General features: G+C 39.6%; 1 protein-coding gene across 2 annotated transcripts in view; it reads left to right on the forward strand.

Annotated features, from left to right (window-relative positions):
* Positions 1 to 19629, forward strand: part of DOCK8 (dedicator of cytokinesis 8) — a 95008-nt gene that overhangs the window by 35688 nt on the left and 39691 nt on the right. For both annotated transcript variants that reach the window (XM_064438327.1, XM_064438328.1), the window contains 7 exons: positions 357 to 519; positions 11235 to 11352; positions 13576 to 13646; positions 14320 to 14458; positions 15931 to 16032; positions 16781 to 16876; positions 18848 to 19082. In XM_064438327.1, coding sequence (XP_064294397.1) covers positions 357 to 519; positions 11235 to 11352; positions 13576 to 13646; positions 14320 to 14458; positions 15931 to 16032; positions 16781 to 16876; positions 18848 to 19082 — 924 coding nt within the window. The remainder of the gene's footprint in view (positions 1 to 356; positions 520 to 11234; positions 11353 to 13575; positions 13647 to 14319; positions 14459 to 15930; positions 16033 to 16780; positions 16877 to 18847; positions 19083 to 19629) is intronic.

Raw genomic sequence — 19629 nt, forward strand, 5'->3', positions numbered from 1 at the left:
CAGCCCTTTAATCCTTTGTCTCCCAGACAAATTTTGTATTATTTTTCTGTGAAAGATACTAGAGCATCAACCCAGAATACAGTATTCCTTCTTTCTGTCTTTCCTGTTTCTTTGAAATTGTACAGGGTAATCATAAAGAGCTATATAGTGGCCTGATGTGTAGGGACGTGCATACGTTACTTCCTGTGTATCTTCCTACACCTATGCTTTCATTCTCATGCAGCCTTCAAGCCAAAAATCCAGTTCTTATTTCTGCACTGTGGCTATACAAACTTACATATTATTTTCATTTTTGTTTTATTATACATTGGTTATTTTTTACAGTTTTGCTGTTTTTTGCTGGTTTTTTTTTAAAGGAACACTTAAACTAGAGATTTCCCCAGCTCCAGAGAACCTTGGTCATTGTCTGACACCAGAATTACTACCAGTGAAGCCATTTCCAGAAAACCGTAATCGTCTTCATAAAGAGATTTTGGAGTTCCCAGTTAGAGAAGTGTATGTTCCCCATACCATTTATAGGTAAGAAATAACATATATTTTTTAGATTCTTAAAATCCATTTTCAAAAACAATAGTGATTTAGATTTTTTTTTTTCAGAAATAGAAACTAAAAATATTTTTTAGAATGTTAAAGACTATGTGTTAGGCTGATGATTTAATCTTACCAGCCATTACAAGATAAAACACCTGCAAGATGTTCTATAGTGTATTTACTAATGTAACTATGTTGTCCTTTGAAAATTTTTCTGATGTCCAAAAGAACCCCTAGCAGCTCTCACTGTCTTGGCACATATATAAATATCTTTCCTCTTCTGTATTTTTTTCCCAGTAGATCGTACTATAATTTTTAACGGTTTTGGTAAGCGTTTGCGCTGGGTGGTTTTCGCTGTTATTTTGAGTCATCTGAGCATCTGAGGAGGTAATGTGTTGCTCTGTGTACTTTTTCACCATGAACAAGGACTCCAGGCTACGTCATTTCTTTTCTTAAATCTGTTCTATACTGGTTGTTTCAAGGAGACCACAGTGTTCGGTAGCATGCAACTCACCAGTTCCCATAATTTCTTAGTGGTCTGGCACATCTGAGTCTCCAAGAAGAAGTGAATATCAAAAGAATGTGCTTCAGTATGTTTGTGCAGCAGAGTAGTGCTAGTGAGCAGTGATATTGGTAATAGCTGACTAGCAATAATTCAAAATGTGTATTGCAGTATTACAGATACAGAAACACTAGCTTTCATGTGACCATTGTGTTAGTGAAGGCATTGAAGTAAATCAGAATGCTTCTTGTAACAGTAGTTGAGACCATTCTGAGGGACTTTTCTGATCCCTGAAAGAGCAGCTAGGTACGGAATTGCATTAGTGGCAAAGATGTGACTATCAGTAAGGAACCACAGAATTAAGAAGCTGAATAAAGGGGTGTAAAGCTTATTCACTTCTTGCAGCAGAGATTAGCAAAGAGCCAGGTCTCCCACCCGCTCACCTGGCCCCACCCAGGAGGGGGGAAGGGAAGGGTAAGACTTGTGGTTCAGTACAACTCAGAACTGCAAGGCTGCAGACTAATTTATCCCCGGGAGATGCTCCACACCTTCACAGGGAACTGGAGAGCCAGTGGGGCTGTTGGTGACACCTGGGTTTGGGTCTCAGCTTTTAAGGAAAGCAAAAAGAGGAAGTGGCATCTTATCTTACAGTAACAACTCGCAACGTGGTGTCAGCAGGAAAATGAGTAAGTAAGCCAGTTTGGATAGAGCCTCATTAGAAGTTTTGGAGGAGTTATTCTGGGTCTGTGCCATAAATCTGTAATATTCAAACTCCTGAGGGCAGTTTCTTTGTGCTCTCGGCACCAGCATGGTCAAATGCAGAGTATTATGGTACTCCTGTCTTCTCTGTGTAACAAAGACAGAAGTAAATGTCTTTCACCCTCCGCCCCCACTAGTTTTTAGGGGGATTATGCAGGGGTTATTTCTATAGGGGAAGTAGTTTTTAAACAATTGATAGTGCATATGTAAATGAACTTGAGTAATGACGCCCTTTAATTTAAAAAATAAGACAGAATTTTAACTTTCCTATTCATTGTCTAGCCCCAATAAAAGCTAACGTGTCAGCTCCAGTGTGCAGGCTGGTAGTGTCTAAAGGTCTGTTTTTGAAAATGAAAAGCATTAGCAATTACTGTGTTGCTGAGCTAGAATGAGAGTTGAGTCTGCACGGAATATTGCCTCTTTAGTTCTCACTAAGGTAAACTTCTGCAGCCAGACATCATGAATATCAAAGCCACCGTGCTGAAAATTAATGTATGCACTTCCTGAAGCAAATTTGGGTGTCTCCACACTATCTTTCAGCTGCTAGGCTGTCTGTATTGAATACATACACCCACATTAGAAGACATGCTTGTTATATAGCTCAACAGTTACACTCTGTGCAAGAGTTCACTCCCAGCATGCTTTATCTCTTTTTAGGGTCTGTTTTGATTTTCACCTGAAGTAAAAGTCATGGTAACAATACAAAGTAGGATGTGTCCAGCCTAAATTGTAATAATGAAGAGAATATCTATGAAGAATATTTGCCTTCGTTAATCTTTACCTTAATTAGTGAATAAATGGTGATGACATAACTGACATGCCATTAAGTAGTGTTATACTGGAAAGTCAATCAGTTAATACCCAAATTAAACCCTAAAGGCAGTTTGTTAGATACACTGGGGAAATAGTGAAAAGAATGCAGAAATGCTAGGTCATGTTTTGACCGCCTTGTGACAACAGAGGTGTCTGGAGTGAGAAAGGGGAGTTGCCAACTGAAACTGTTAATGAACTCCAGCCATAGTTCCCCACAAAGTCAGACGAGGCAGCTTTGCAAACATGAAACAGCAGAGTCTGGGACTTGGTGGGGTCCGGGAAGTTAGACTTGTGTTTGCATGGTGCTGTTGAAAGCACCTCCTTTTTCCACAAACCAGAATTGCCTAGCCACAGCTGAGACGCTTTTGCTGCTTAATCATGCCAGTGCTGCATTTGGCGAGCAAAAATGTAGTTTGGGAATGTAGGCCAATGTATTTGCTTAATTTAACTGTCATGCAATTCTCCTTGCTTAGTTCTCTGCATGGTGAATACTGTTCTGAGCCTGAGATTTAAACCAATCTATGAAAAGTGACTCTGAATTTGAATAGAACCAGATATGTTTAATGTTATTTTATTCCCTTTCCTCTAATCTGAAAAGTAGAACTCTCCTGTCTTAATTAAGCAATGTACTAGCATTTAGTTATAACTGAGTGTCATGGCCTGCTAGTGGGTTACAGGTGATTTAATGTTTCCTAATTTTTATTTTAAGTCTGCAAGCCATTTTTTTTACCAGTGCTATAGATTTAAATACTAAAAGAATGAAAAATGGGTAAAATAATCACCAGTTTTCTATTAACATTACCATGAATGTAAGAGAAGGTTACACACAGAAATGTACTTGAATAACAAATAAATGAAAACTTATAAAAATACAGTCAGGTAAGCTCTTACTCTGCAATAATACCTCTGGACATGTTCAGACAAATACTAGTGAAACATCTAGCTTCAGTTTTTCTCCTGAATGTTTAAAAGAAATGCAAAGATTTTGTTTACTTGGTTTGGGGGTTCCTTGCCAATATAAAATATTTCAAAGGAAAAAGTCGTCTTCTTTTTTTAAAAAAAAAATTTTCCTTTGTGATAGGAGAAGCAGAGTCTTCTGTTAGTCTTTGAACTTAGCTCTTGCTAGTTTTTATACTGGTGTAATGCCATTATTTTAAATTATGCTATTTCTGATTTATGCCAGAGAGATCAGCCAGCCCACTTTGTGCACTGTGAAATTGAGCACTTCTTTTTGTTGTGTACCTACATTTCTTCAATAAAAATAGTTCCCTGAAAATGTCAAAACATTCCAAGATTTATTTCATTCAATACCCTTCTATTCTTAATAGGAAAAATAATATAATTTAAAGTTTGTTTATATTTTTATTTTCTCATAAAATATAAATGAAAATGATGCTGCTTACTCCCCCTATGAAATGTTGGTGCTGAGGAAGAGGGATTTGTCCCATCGCTTCAGCAGTAACTCAGCTTAACCAGGCACAGGAGGGCCTGCTTTGATAGGGGAAGTGCCTAACGCTCAGGGGATTTTCAGGTGGAGGGGGGAACCGTTCCTTCGCTATTTTGTTTAATTTAATTGCAAACCACTTGGCACTGTGCTCAGACTTGCTGTGGTCTGCGCCGTGAGCTGGGGACCTTCTACTTTGGTGATAATCATTCTACCCCATCCTTGCGTAGTTTTGGGCAACGAAAGGCTATTGGTGTATAATGGTCTGTTATTCTCGTTACTGCTGCCACAACATTATTTACTCTTTCTGCATCTCTGCCCATGGGATCTGGAGAAAGCACGACAGCCCTGTGGGTCTTCTACAGGGCCATTGCTCTAGTTTTGTGCTGGTTGGAGAAGCTAGCATTCCTAACTTCTTTTTCAGAGTAAACAAAGTGAAGATCAGTATTGCACTGCTGTGCACCGGTGAAGGAGACAACTGAAGCTAGCCACTACAGTTTCAGACAGAGATGTGGGTGTGCCCTGGTGTATTCTGCTTCTCAGTACACATGATTTCATCCCAATGTAAATAGCTGTCTGCTCTTTTCCAAGCTCCGTAATCTTTCCTGGGCATCTACTTTACTATCTCAGCAAAAAGAGGTTTCATGGAAGGTTTCCTAATTTTTCTTTGCTTTTTACTCAGATAAAAATGACTTTGTCAAATACTGCCTAACAAAGCAGAAACAATGAAAACAAAAACTTCACAAACAGGATTCTGGGCGTGCATGTCCCATTCCCGTAGGTACTTTGTCACAGTGCTTTCAGGTGAGGTATTACACCTGACTCCTCATAACAAACTTCATTAATTATGTAATACATGCAGAGAAGAAAACATGCCAACATGGCATGATGATCCCTGTGGAGTCACTGCACAGAGACTCTGAATAAAATACAGATTTGTCTAAACCTCCAGATGAAAGCAAAGCCTTTAAAGAAATGTGTAATTATTCATTAAAAAAATAATCAAATGCAAGAGGTTTAATTACAGGGGTTTTCTGGATTCTTCAAAATATTTTAGTTAATTTTAATTCTACATTATAGATTAGAATTTTGAAAACTATTTTCAGTAGACTTTTAGGCAAGCATAATTCAAAATGCAACAACAGCATTTTAAAAAATCTCAACAGTTTAGTGTCTTGAATAGCTAGTAGCTCTCTGTATGAAAATCATTAGTATAATATCTGCTTTCACGTTCTGCTGAGCAGTTTTGTCCTATTTAAAATCTGTAATATACTGATAAATATTGTGTTTTGCCTTCCAAACAAATCTGATATTTTATTTTTGATGCCATTGTTTTTCAGCTTCAATATTAATTTGTTCTGTGGTCTACTGTGTGGAAACAAAAGACCACTATCAGCAAGAAAATCTTAAGGAAAGCTTTTAAAACAACAGAAAGTAAATACAAACAATTTACAATGTATACCAAGAAAGCTAGTGCTCTTTGCTTTTGCAAGAAGCTAAACTGAGTCTTCCAGAGACCCGTAGGAATTAAAGATTGAAAGGTATCTCAGTTCAAGCAACTTCCTAAAGTATAAGGAACACGGGACTGAATGGCAGTTCTTCAGTCCAGTTCCAGTTCTACCAATGACTTTCTGCAAAGCCTTGGCTTATTGATTGTATCACATATTCTCCAACTGCATGTTCACATCCACAGCAAGATACCTACCACGGAGGAATGTTAGAAGGTTTAGACTAATGTTTATACGCTATGTTCAAGAAATGCTGGGCATTTTTGTTGTGGTTTAATTCTCCAGACTTGAGGCCATTTTTCCCTACTTCTTTTTCACTGTCTTGGAAAGGGTATCACTGTTGCTTCTCCTCAAGGATGTAGAGATAAAAGCACTTCATTATCTAGCACAATGGCTTCCCAGAAAACATGGACTGCTCATTAATCATTACCATTAGCAGTCAGTGCAACACTGAATGCTCACCTTCCTCTCAAGAAAGAAGCTATAACTGAAAACACAAAACACAGAAGACTTCAGTAGTGTGAGGGGCCTACCTTTCTAGGTGGTTTTGAATGACAGCATCTTCTGCATTGATTTGGTTTTGCTGCAGCTCCACTTCAGTAGGCAGTGGGTTATGCTCTGATATTGCATGAACGTCTAAAGAAAAATGAAGCTACTCTGGTCACTGACACTACCCGTGGTTAGGTAGTAGGGTGCTGAATATTGTCCTTTCGTAAGCAGCACCCAACCAGGACTCTTGGAACCAAAGCATTCCTTTCCAAGCCTGCAGATGTTTTTGCTAAGCTCAGGACACTGTGCTTTCTACTTTAAACCATTTGTCTGCTTTTCACTGGAATGAAAATACTGCAGTAACTTCATCCAGGAATTGTTAATAGTGCTGGATTACTGGTAGGTGTCTTCCCTTTTGGTAAGAATGGGTGACTTCTTCAGCTTAGGTCTGCAGGGCCTTAGAGGGGACATAAGTTTTCTCACTGGGTTTCCCCCCCACCCCTTGCTTGATGAATGATTACTTCAAGGTGTAGAGTTTAGAGAAGAGGCATCACTCAGGAGTAGTGCAGTTTGTCAGTATAGCTTCCAGCCTCCCAGGTCAGGATGGCGGAGTGTGTAAATGCATCCATGAGACAATTAAAACAAATCCAAGTTTCCCCTGTTGAGTTCTAGCTGCATAGATCTTGCACGCTGCTGAATCCTATGCCATTCACTAAAGTTTTTAAGCATTTTCAGCTGAAATTTTAGAAATGCATAGTGTCCGTGGCAACAAGAAGATGCTGGTAAATATGAAATATTGCCTCACATTGTCTAACACATGTAACTTCAGGGAGGCATGTTACCAGTATTTTGGGAAGATATGGTATTCTATTGTATTTACTAGCACTACTTCACTGTGTCATTTATTGATTTAATATATCAGGACGAAATTGTCTCACTACAATTCTCAGCTGTATCATCATGTTTCACATAGGTTCACTATTATGTGTAAAAATCTGGTATGTCAGAAATTTCACTCTCTGATTATCAGCATTCAGTGAGAATTTTGGAATAGAGCTTTACCTATATTTACACAGCTGGAAGAATCACAGGTCCTGGGATGGCAAATAGATATATAAAATACGGCTCTGTCTTCGTTTTTTCAGCTTTTCATACTTCATTTGGGCAGCAGGGCAATGCTTTATGTGTGACTTACCATCTTATTACTTCCTCTTGACGTTGCTATAGTTGATACTTGGTGGATATCCACTCATTTTATCCACTTTAATAGCACTGCCACTCACGATTTAATAGTACCAGAACCAGCCGAGAAAGTGAGGGTATTATCAGTGGAACAGTGGGTTTAGTTTGGTAGAGAACCACAAAGCGTGAAGGACAGAGACATCAGAAGGTGGTATAATCCCTTTGATTTTCATATTTGAAAACTTTAAAACCATTTTAAGAGTAACTTTTGAAAAAGGTGGTATAACATAGGCAATTGTGGGTCAAAAAGTTGCCTACATTTGCACACCAGGAGGTCAATATGATAGGCCAGAAATTATTTTTTGGTAATTTTTATGATTCACAAAAATATCAGTTATTTACCTTTGGTCTTGGTTCTCAAATGCATTATGCCATTGGTTACTTGTTTGCAATATTTGATGTTCAAAGTAATGATAGCTCAGTTTGATGCTGTATAATGAATAACTATGAGCCCTGGAGAGAAAGCTATTAAAATTTTAGACTGACTTCACTCTGAGATCTAGGTCACATTCACATTTAGAAATATCTATTTTCTTATCATAATTTGTCATATGAATCTGTGGAAGTCTGTTGTTTTGAGTCAGTCTTCCACTCAGTTATTCTGGCAATGGTTTTCTTGTGTTGACTAAAACTTTAATAGAAAATTTGTAAAGGTTTTCACACCAATGCTAATGGACGAAATAAAGTGACAATCACTCTCAGCCTAAATTTAATTAAGATCTGACCACTGACTCTTTAGATGATTCCTAATTTTAGCAACATGAGAAAAACCATACAAACTATTATCCAAACTATCCATACTAAGAAGCAGAATACATGACACACACACATCTCCTTGGACATGACATGTTGAAGTTCTGTCGTTGCGCCATTTGTTCTAGTCAGTGGCTGACTAGAACAGTTTTCCTTTTTTTCATAGGGTTTCCATTTTATTCACGATTTTCTGGGGTTTGTTTTTGTTTTTGTTTTTGTTTTTTTCCTTTATGGCTTTCTGGGGTTTTTTTGAAAAGTGTTTGTGATTTACATTATAATTTTCAACCATTTTTTCTGAAGATTCCCCACCCACCCCCACAAAAGTGTAGAGGAATCAACAAAGATTGAAAGTTACAACTAATGGGTGTATCAGTTTTTGTTTCCATACCATAAGTATTAAATGGCTATGTTAACCCATTCATCACTGTTCACCTATAGAACATTTGTGGTTTGTATCAGTAGTGACTATTTGCACATATGCTGGCTTTTGCTGTGTATGGTGTTCTTGTCACAGTCATCCATGAGTGCGCCTAATATTCATTACAAGTTTGCGGTGCACTTGTTGACACCTCATACATTGTATGATTTAGCAAGAAGAAGGATTTTACTGTGACACACATATGCACAAACAATAATTACAAACAGGAATATTCAATGAGAAAGGTCACAGACTTGAAACTCTGCAGATATTTTATTTTGGCAGAAGATAGGTCTGTGTTGCTTTGTCTATGGGAAGTGACTACTAAGTCCCATGAAAATGTAGGAAGGTCAGCAAATTCAAATGAGAATTGCATAGTGTCCTGTGTCAGGCTCAATGGACTCTCAGCTTTCCCAGAAAGTGACTGATTCTGAAATAGTCTCTTATCTTACCATCCCTCTGCTGAGTCAGTCTCCAACCCAGAGAAGCTGCCTGGATCCGTGCCTCACCCAGAACTCTGCTGTCCTGTGCAACGCTGGTGTCAGTGAAGTAGGGTGCTCTGCAATGGTTTTTGTAGACCCATACTGACTCCTGAATAGCTCTTTTGCTTTTTGTAAGCACATCTGACTATATCTGGAGGTAGAGCCCTGAACTTTCTGTAGGGAGAATGAGGGAAGAAGTTTAATCACACTGACCAAAAGTAATTGCTGTGGCATGTTGTTTGAATATTTCTGCTCAGCACAGAGCCTCAAGGGAGACACAATGCCTCCTGGAGCTCACCATGTCCTTATGGGCATCCTTGTCATTGCTTCCTCTCAGGCTTCTGGAGGGCACAGGTGCTGGCAGGCAGTAGCACTTACACAGTGGTCAGCAATGGGTCTACAGTTCATGCTTCTGTGAAGGAACCTCTTTTGATCATCTCTCCGCCTTCCTGCTTTAAAAAAACAGTCATCACTTCCATCTCTGCAGAATATACAGAGTCAGCATTTGCCTCTGTTCTTCCTCAGTGCTGACGGGTTTAATACACATGTAAGCAAGATCCCTAGGACTGCTTGAGCATAAATGGCACAAGCTTTAGTTCTTCAGTACAGTACTTGCTGGAATAATGCTTCCTTGGTTGTGTAGGCAGCAGAGAGCTCTCAGTTTGTGATTTTACATATCTTTCATCTCAAGTCACATCTAAATGTAAAATCCAGTGCTTAGGGACATTATATGGATTTGTGACGTCTTCCGCTGGGCTGCAGATTAATGAAGCAATGACTGGATTATGCAGCCTCCCCTACACGTATTTCTTCACCTCTGGCAGATGTAGTATTGATAATATCCTTCATTTAATATGTCATTACCCTAAGCACAATTCAGTGGAGGTTTCCGATATATTCCTCTCTTTCACTTAGCTTTGCCTAATATCATCTTGGAGGGAATTTGGCAGACAGAAATTGCATTTAAGAAGGTAAGGAAAAAAAGGCATTAGTGTGGCAGGCAGGAGTACTATTCTGAACAAAGGGAAAGGCAAGTTACATGGTAGTTTGTTTGCTAAGGCATGCCATGGCCCACATATATGGCATATGTTGGTTAGCAAAGTAGCTTGGACTGTGTAGTTGAAGAGTATTGTCACATTGTGACACATGGCAATGAGGAGAATTGACCACAGTTTTCCAGGTCTTGGGGGTAAAACAAATGGAAGATGGACTGTCTGACTTAATGACAACATTCTCCAAAGCTGCTCCACTTTTTCAGCCAGCAATGGTGCTGAGGAGATATCTGTGGTAAAGACAGGGCAGTTTTGTGTGTAGCTTCTGACAATCACAGACAAAAAGAAAGCATGAAAACCCATGAGTAGTTCTCATTGTTTCTCATCAGAAGCCAGCATGCTTCCACCAACGCTAGTCTTATTCCTTACACTCAGAGGACAAACAGTGAGAATCGTATACCAGACTGAGGAATGAGACATTGAATAGACATAATGATGATGCCAAAATGTGTGTAATCCAAGTCTAGCTGAAGTCTCAGGCTTAACATAGACTTCACTGGAGAAAAAGCTTTCTATTAGCATTTTGACTATTGAACTTGGAAGACTGCCTATGCTGCCAAAATCCTGACAGAAATTAAAGGCGCTTTTTAAGTTTAGTGATCTGTCCATGTACAGAAGTTAGTAAAAAGCAAAGTATGCTGTATTTTAAAGCATTATTCATATTCATTACTAAAAAAACGTCAGTTTATAGAACTATAGTTCAAAATTTCTTGTTTGTACTTACTCAGGTTCATTGATACTGCTTTTTGATTTGAATTATCTAGAAATATATGCCATTTTGTTGCTATGAGCTAGGAATGTATGAACTTCAGTTTTTTATTTTATTTGCTGGTTTCCTTGTTTTTGTCACCTCTGAGTGATTCCTTGCCCCTTCCAAAAGCTGATTCATCGCAGCTGAGAAGGGAGCTGCTTTTCTGAGAGATTCCTGCTTTTCATTACATCAAGCGAAGATATTTGTTCATTTGTAACTGGGAATTACATATTTCCAAAAACAAAAAAAAAAGATAGGAAGACATAGCTTACTGTACAAGAAACCTTAAACAGAGGATGTTCTGTTTGTCACAGTAAGAGCTTACCTTTTCCTTGTGAATTTTTGGAATGGAGTTCTGGCAAAGTTTCACTATCTTGGTAGAATTGAAGGACAGGGAGAGGAATCAGCAAAACACTAGTTTTGTGCACTTCAATTTGAAATGCAAATGCTTGCCATTTACCCATTTTATTCTTCCTTTTCTTTCTTCCAGAAATCTTCTCTATGTTTACCCTCAGAGGCTGAATTTTGCTAACCGACCAGCTTCTTCAAGAAACATTACCATTAAGATCCAGTTTATGTGTGGTGAAAACCCGTCCTGTGCAATGCCGGTAATAAATGCTGAGATTTCTTAGCAGACTTTTGCTTAAGGGCGCTCCTAAGGAACCTCTGAAGAGATAACTCATTGTTTACTTCCCATCCCCACAGTTTCTAGTGGGTCCTTACAAAGCCTAACATCAGAGAGCTTGTGAAACTTGTCATCCTCATCAGAAAGCAAGGCTGTAGCCCTTACCCACAACAGGAAAGACTTGTCACTCGAGTGGAACAGAGGCATATTACTCCTTCTTATCTAAGCCTTCCTACCTTATTTTCAGAAGAGTGACATCGTATTAAATCGATGCTATGTTGGAAACTAATAGTAAAATTAACAGATCTTCAGAGACTTTTTAAGAATGATGTAGTCTGTCTTCCAGTGTAACTCCTCGATATGCACTGTGTGTACACAAATACTCAGGTGTAACTCTGGAGGGTAGAAGTTGGGATCTTCATTGCATGAACCTGCGTGGGTGCAGAGTCATGCAGTATAGGTGGTTTCCCATGTTTGAAACACACTGCGTATTAGGGCGTATGTGAGCACTACTAGCAGAGCAGGCAGCACTGTCTACATTCAGGTTGTTCAACATTTCTCATTATAAGATCCTCTCTTCAGCTTTACCATGTTCAGTCTGAAGTGTTCAAAACAAGGTGACTGCTTCAGCCTCAATTTTTGGGGAAATTTTCAGACAGTGTAATTGGCTATTTGAGAATGACATTGGGATAAAACCTTTTGTGATTTAATGTGTTAGAGGAGGAAAAAATGAGTGGAAATATTACTTTGAGGAACTTCAATCCAACAATATGTTGGAGCAAGGACTGACAATTGGCCAGCCTTTATCAGCTCCACAATGCACACTTCGCAGCCTTACTCCTCTGGAATTGAAATTAGAGCATCAGCACAGCGTTTTCCCAAGCCACGTTTCTTCCAGAGCTGGAGCCATGCAATGTGAACGTAACACCATCTTTTACACAATACTGCATTGTTGGTTTCCTTAAACTCTGCCCATATTACAGTTAGGTTTTGACAAATGCGTAGGACACAGCTCATCTGGCATCCCTCTCCACTGTGGGAGTGTCGTATTTTAACCCCGGTCAGCAACCAAGCCCTACACAGCTTCTCGCTCGCTTCCCCTCTGGTGGGACGGGGGAGAGATTCAGAAGAGTAGAAGTGAGAAAACTCATGGGTTGAGATATAGAGAGTTTAACAGGTAAAGCAAAAGCTGCGCGCGGAAGCAAAGCAAATCAAGGAATTCATTCACTGCTTCCCATGGGCAGGCAGGTGCTCAGCCATCTCCAGGAAAGCAGGGCTCCATCATGCGTAACGGTTCCTTGGGAAGACAAACGCCATCACTCTGAACGTGCCCCCCTTCCTTCTTCTTCCCCCAGCTCTATATGCTGAGCATGATGTCATATGGTATGGGGTGTCCCTTTTGTCAGTTGGGGTCAGCTGTCCCGGCTGTGTCCCCTCCCAGCTTCTTGTGCACCCAGCAGAGCACAGGGAGCTGAAGAAGTTGTTGACTAGTGTAAGCGCTACTTAGCAACAACTAAAACATCTCCACATTACCAACACAAATCCAAACCATAACCCCACACTAGCTACTGTGAAGAAAATTAACTCTATCCCAGCTGAAACCAGGACAGAGAGCTTCGTCTCAATACACATGGACTTGTGCTGTACAGATAGGCTTGTCTGAGCTCATCTCCCAGGGCTCCCTTTAAAGTTACTGGATTCCAGGACCTTACCATGAGGCTGTATCTGAAATGAGGGAAGCAAATCCAGCACCAAAAATGCCTGTTTTTCTTCATTGATTGTTAAGGAACTTTGGCCCTCTAAGGTAAGGTGAGATGGATCTCACCCTAAGTGAGCAGGCTGCAACTGAACAACAATATTCTAAAAACAATTTTAATTTATCTTTTTAGCATTTGGTTGAAGGCAATGTGAAAATTTGTAAAAGGCTTACCATAACTTTATTCCTGCAATTCCTAAATTTTAGTGCATGACTGGAGAATGTGATGTGAGGTAGTCAGTTGCTCTAAAATGACCTCAGCTCCGTTTTCCCGGTGTTTTACCCTGTGTGTGGGGAGCATGCTTCGTAATAAGGCGTTTGTGCCAACGTGCTAAGATAAAATTGAAGAGTCATTTTCAGCCTTCAGATACTGTCTTAAAATTTATACAAGATGATGACAATAAAATGCTTTAGAACTGACTCTGTTACTTTCATTTCTTCTTAATGTAGGTAATTTTTGGGAAATCTTCGGGTCCAGAATTTGTGCAAGAAATATACACAGCTATCACATATCATAATAAGTAAGCATTATTACTATTTGTATGATTTGAGAAGTATTAATCATGACCTCTTTACATAATTCTTAGCCTACATAGTTCATCAAGGAATGCTGGTACTAAGTCATTTTAAACATTTGCATTTTATGTGGATTTGTCGTATCTAATGTGGATTGCTACATGCATTTACGTAAGTGACCATTGCATAAGTGACCATTGCTTTTCTGGTTTGGAGCTTTTCAGAGGTCAATTGAGAATATTCCTAATCTGAAGATTAAGGAGCAGGAGCAGGAAGCAGCAGCACAACTTTGTGACAGTATTCACTTTGATGAATTTACAGATCCAAAAGAGCTGATGGGGCATCCTGATTCTCATGAATGTGGACTGGGATTTAGGATTTACACAATAAATATGCTGGAACCCAAAATTAGGATTGAATGTTTTTGAAAGTATAGAGATGGGTGAAAACTGAAACATTCCAGCTGATACTGTCTATGCTTTTCCTTATTCAAAGCTGTATATATATCATTCATAAATATAGCTGTATGTGTTTATACTTTGTTTAACTTGGCTCTGAGGCTGTTTTCAGGACTTATAAAGCTTTTATAACCATTGCATCTGAAAGTCTACTGGTAAATTTGCCTTCTGCTCAGTCTTATACTTATATTGGAAATGCGCTTGGCATTTTTTTAAACAGGTCCCCTGACTTCTATGAAGAAGTGAAAATTAAGCTGCCAGCAAAACTCACAGACAAACACCATCTATTGTTCACATTCTATCACATAAGCTGCCAGCCAAAGCAAGGAGCATCTGTGGAAACCCTCCTTGGATATTCAGTAAGTTCCATGTGACATATAAGTGTGTGTGTGTGTGTGAATGTGTATATATACGTGTCTACACACCGTGCAAACAGACTCTTTGCTTGTCCAGAATTTTATCATATATTCTCTTTCTGGTTATGGTAATACATCAAAACCGGTAGAAGGTCTTAATGTTAATTCACAGAAACCAGATACAACCTGTGCTGTGTTATATCCTTGCCCTATAATTTTACATTCTTACGTGTCTTTGAAGTTGATGAATCCACCTGACACAACTGAACTTAAGTATGCACCTAAACAGTTGCAACAGCAATGCTTTATAGCACATCACCTAATTCTGTTAGATTCTATTTATTGCAGAAAAAACCCTAAAACATATGCAATTACAATTATTTACTGTTATCTAACATGTTCATACATGAGGTAACAACTAATATCATATTTTCAATTAGGTTTTATATTACATATTGTTTATGTTCTGAAGTGTCTTTTACCGAGATAAAAATTAAAAACCAGAGACAATATTGAAGGTAAAATGTAATTCTCTTGCATTCATTATCTTCATGTTGAGACTAGCATGTTTCTGCTTAAGAAATACATATTGTAGTGTAGCCTCTTTGACCTTTTTCTTTATCAATCGATTTTTTTTTCTGGATATTTTAAAATAAAAGGAAAGCATGGATTATGCTAATGCTTCAGATTTCAAAACACCTTAGTGCTATGGTCAACAATTAAGCTGTGGGGCCAGACAAATGCTTTCCATGTGTTCCTGCTATGAAGCTGGTATTTGGTTTTGATCTCAGTACTGAGAATCCTTTCAAATGGGCTTTCTTTTATGGACAGATATAGTCCCACCAATGTCAATGGGATTTATAAGATATAAGTTACTTCGTAGTTCAGGAGCAAGACTTGACATAGGTGAGGACTTAATTTTCAAGGGTCTGTTCACCTAAATACAAAATGTTTCTGCCCTGTGACACTGGAATGCACAGGCTCTTTCAGACTTCAATAGGAGAAAAGTTAAGTGTGCCCAAATATCAATACAGAGTTATGATGAGTCGTTCTGGCCTTGATCCTCATGGTGACCATGACCAAGATGTTCAATTTATGCTTAGCAAAACTTGAACTCTGTTGATTAGCTCCAAAGACAAAGATCAGTCTGTTCAAGATATGTGATTTTTTAAATAAAAACATGAACTCTACTAAATCCTTCTGGTAGGATTTACTAGAAAAATATGTCACACATTAAAAGCTCTGTGTTTGTTTTCTTCCAAAAGGGTGGTTTGTAAAGCAGTCTTGTACGTTTTTCTACTGTAGCTATCAGTGAATTTAAAATGCAAAGAAATTGCTGTTGAATGAGTTAGAGCAGAGAAGCTTGGGTCAATATCTCATTTGTTGTTTTGTTGACTGTACATAACAAATTAGATAAATAGCCCTAATCATATATGGTCATTAATATTGCTGTGTTTTCTCCTCATTTGTTTCAGTGGCTGCCGATTCTATTAAATGATCGTCTTCAAACTGGACATTATTGTCTTCCTGTTGCGTTGGATAAGCTGCCTTTCCACTATTCAATTCACTCTCCTGAGGTAACAAAGAAAATTATGAAAAGATAATATTTTCCTAATGTAGAACAGTGTAAGTGTTTTAGAAACTAACATTGCTGTCTGCTTGTAGACAATGCTTTATTTTTTGCTTTAGAGGGGAAAGCTCTGGAGAAAAATGTTGTTATTATTGTCACTGGTGTTATTATTATTATTATTTTATATTGTTATCTTGTGTTTTTTAAAGTAAGTTATTCAAGCAAATCCTTGTAAATTGTCTAATCATGAATATATTTGTTTAGAGGGTGTCAAGTCAATAACTTGCTTTCTTCCATGTGATGACTTGCTCATTTTTTCGTGGCTGTGTGGGAGCGGGAGGAGGAATGGAATCAGGTGCTGTTATTGGAGCTGGAAACTGTGCCCTCTGAGTAAATATGGGAAGGAGGGAACTGTCCCGAAGGTTAAAACTACCACATTACCATGGAGTGCCTTTGGCAATGCTTTAACTGTGAACCTCTAACCTTAAAAGTATGGCAATAGAAGATGTATATTCGCACTGTCTGTGCTAGGCATCCAGTTGAGGTGCTCCAAATTTCCTTTTTCAATGCATCAACTTCTCTCCATCTCATCTGTGAGAACAAGATGCATAGCTCTGGTCCCCTGTATGGCACTGAATTTGGACATCTGAAATGAAATGAACAGTGCAAATACCCAGTAGACCCCCATGTAAACAGACTTTCTGTTTGATTGTTAAAAGAAAGATGATAATTCCCATATTTGTTTTCCATCACAGAAAGTTCCATCTCAGACACCACCTATTAAGTGGGTTGAAGGACACAAGGGTGTTTTCAATGTTGAAGTGCAAGCTGTTTCATCTGTTCACACTCAGGTAATACATCAGAAGCAACATAAAGCTGTAGTTATAATTTCAAAGAGAATTCAGATGTCCAGGCCAACTTAGAATCACAGAATCACAGGTTGGAAGGGACTTCAGGGATCATCTAGTCCAACCTTTCTAGGAAGAGCACAGGCTAGACAAGATGGCCCAGCACCTTGTCCAGACGACTCTTAAAGGTCTCCAATGTGGCCGAGTCAACCACTTTCCTGGGGAGATTATTCCAATGGTTGACTGTTCTCACTGTGAAGAATTTCCCTCTCGTGTCCAATTGGAATCTCCCTAAGAGCAACTTGTGTCCATTCCCCCTTGTCCTCTCCATGTGGCTCCTTGTAAAAAGGGAGTCTCCATCTTCTTTGTAGCTACCCCTTAAGTACTGGTACATGGTGATGAGATCCCCTCTAAGCCCCCTTTTCTCAAGGCTGAACAAACCCAGCTCTCCCAGCCTATCCTCATATGACAGGCTTCCCAGTACTTTGATCATCTTGGTGACCCTTCTCAGGACCCCTTCCAGCCTGTCCACATCCTTTTTGTATAGCAGGGACCAGAACTGCACCCAGTACTCCAGGTGTGGCCTGACAAGCGCTGAGTAGAGTGGGATGACGACTCCTTTATCTCTGCTGGTGATGTCCTTTTTGATGCAACCCAGCATCCTGTTGGCCGCCTTGGCCGCAGCAGCACACTGTTAGCTCATGCTGAGCTTTCTGTCCACCAGGACCCCCAGGTCCCTTCCCACAGAGCTGCTCCCCAGCCAGGTGCATCCCAGTCTGTGCTGCACTCCCGGATTATGTTTTCCCAGGTGCAAGACCTTACACTTGTCCTTGCTGAATTTCATAAGGTTCTTGCTGGCCCACTCTTCCAGCCTATCCAGATCTCCCTGCAGAGCAGCTCTCCCTTCTGGAGAAGGGAGAGCTTCCCCACTCAACTTGGTGTCATGTTAAGAGGAATGAGGAATGAAATGGAGATGTTTAAGCCCACACAGGTTTAAAAACAACTAACAGCTATGGAAAAAACCTGATATCCTCAGTGATTGAAACTCTTTGGTGAAATGAAATCTATTGGTACTAATGAACAAATGGGCACTCTTCAGGAGCAAGTCACGTCGAGCAATAGGGACCCTCGTGTCCTCTCATCTCAACAAATGTCTGCTTAGGCTGTGTTTGAAAGACACTGGCAGGGCACAGTGCCAGTTTCTGCAGTCTGCATCTTCTATTCTGCAAGGCTAGTTCAGACAGTGTGTCTACATCTGCAGAGACATAGCACCTCCCCAACTATAGCGACAGGTTATGCCATCAGAATGCTTTAGGCAGCTCAGACGTCAATCCCATACAGTGTGGGGACACAAGCTTAGTGCTAAAGGAGAACTCTGCAGTTCTGGTCATTTAAATGTGGTGGGAAACTGGAACTTTGCCCATCTTACTGGGATGCGGGTTTGAGGCCAAGCAGCTTTATTTTGTTACTGCTGCTTTACAGTGTCTCCTACCTGTCATCCCATTCTAGTTAACCCTGGTAGCTATGTCCTAACAACTGGAGGACCTGTGTCTGAAGCAGATCTATCACCCCTTTGCAGCATGCTTTTTAAATACAAGCAGGATATATTCATAAGGCACATAACCTGTATGTAGGTGGAACTTAGGTGTGCATGGCAGAGGGACTGTAGACCTATGATGTGACAGAGTTTTATCAGAGAGAGGGAACAGTTTTTTCATTAAATGAAGCAATCACTTTAGTGAGGGCTTTTCTGCTTTTAATCTGATCTAACCACAGTCTGAATTTCAGCCAGATTAAAACAAAAGGCTGAGACAGCTGCTTTTCAAATTGATCTCTAGGGCTAGTCACCAGGCCAAGCCAGAAGGGTGAAAATATTTTCTCTCATCCTGTCAGGTGGGACAATCAGGCTTTGCTTAGCTAGTAGCAGCCTGAACTATATCACTTTTGTTAACTGTGAGTGCACTATACTTGCAGGACAATCACCTGGAAAAATTCTTCACTCTGTGCCATTCTCTGGAAAGTCAAGTGACGTTCCCCATTCGACTGATGGACCAGAAGATTACAGAGGCTACACTGGAACATGAATTGAAACTCAGCATTATCTGTTTGAATTCTTCACGCCTTGAACCACTTGTCTTGTTTTTACATTTGGTACTAGATAAACTTTTCCAGCTGGCTGTACAGCCCATGGTCATAGCTGGCCAGACAGGTATTACTGGTGCACGGCTTTGGAGTGGTAGTGCAAGCAACCTAGACATGTGGGGGAAATGATTGCTAAATATCTAGGCTCAGATTTAGTATTTGGGGTAGTCAACTTCAGAAAGAGTTGTGCTTCTCAAGACACAGTTTCGCTGTGTAATTTAATCAGGTTTAACTGAGTTCCTGCCTTCTCTCCTTTCCCCCCTATATATAAGACTCTTAGACTCTGTTTAGGAGGTATGTTACATTGTAGTAGTTTACTTATCTGGCAGTGAAGGTCAGAAAGTGAGTTGTGGTTTAACTTCCTTTGGAATTCAGTTGTTCTGCAATGAAAACACCAGCAAAATCACTTACTCTAGTGCTGGCATCCTTGCTGACTGCACCATTATCCTCTGCCCAAATATCTTTAGAGAGAATTGGGTGAGCACAAAACCAGAGAGGGTGTAGTAATGTACACAGGTTTTTCTGTTACTGATGCTGCCGGTTGCCCATTAACATATGTAACTCTGGAGGGAAGGCATACTTGGAGACTGTGGTGTAGTTTATTTCCTATCTCA

The sequence above is a fragment of the Phalacrocorax carbo genome, chromosome Z, assembly GCF_963921805.1.
Source record: "Phalacrocorax carbo chromosome Z, bPhaCar2.1, whole genome shotgun sequence".
Lineage (NCBI taxonomy): Eukaryota > Metazoa > Chordata > Aves > Suliformes > Phalacrocoracidae > Phalacrocorax > Phalacrocorax carbo.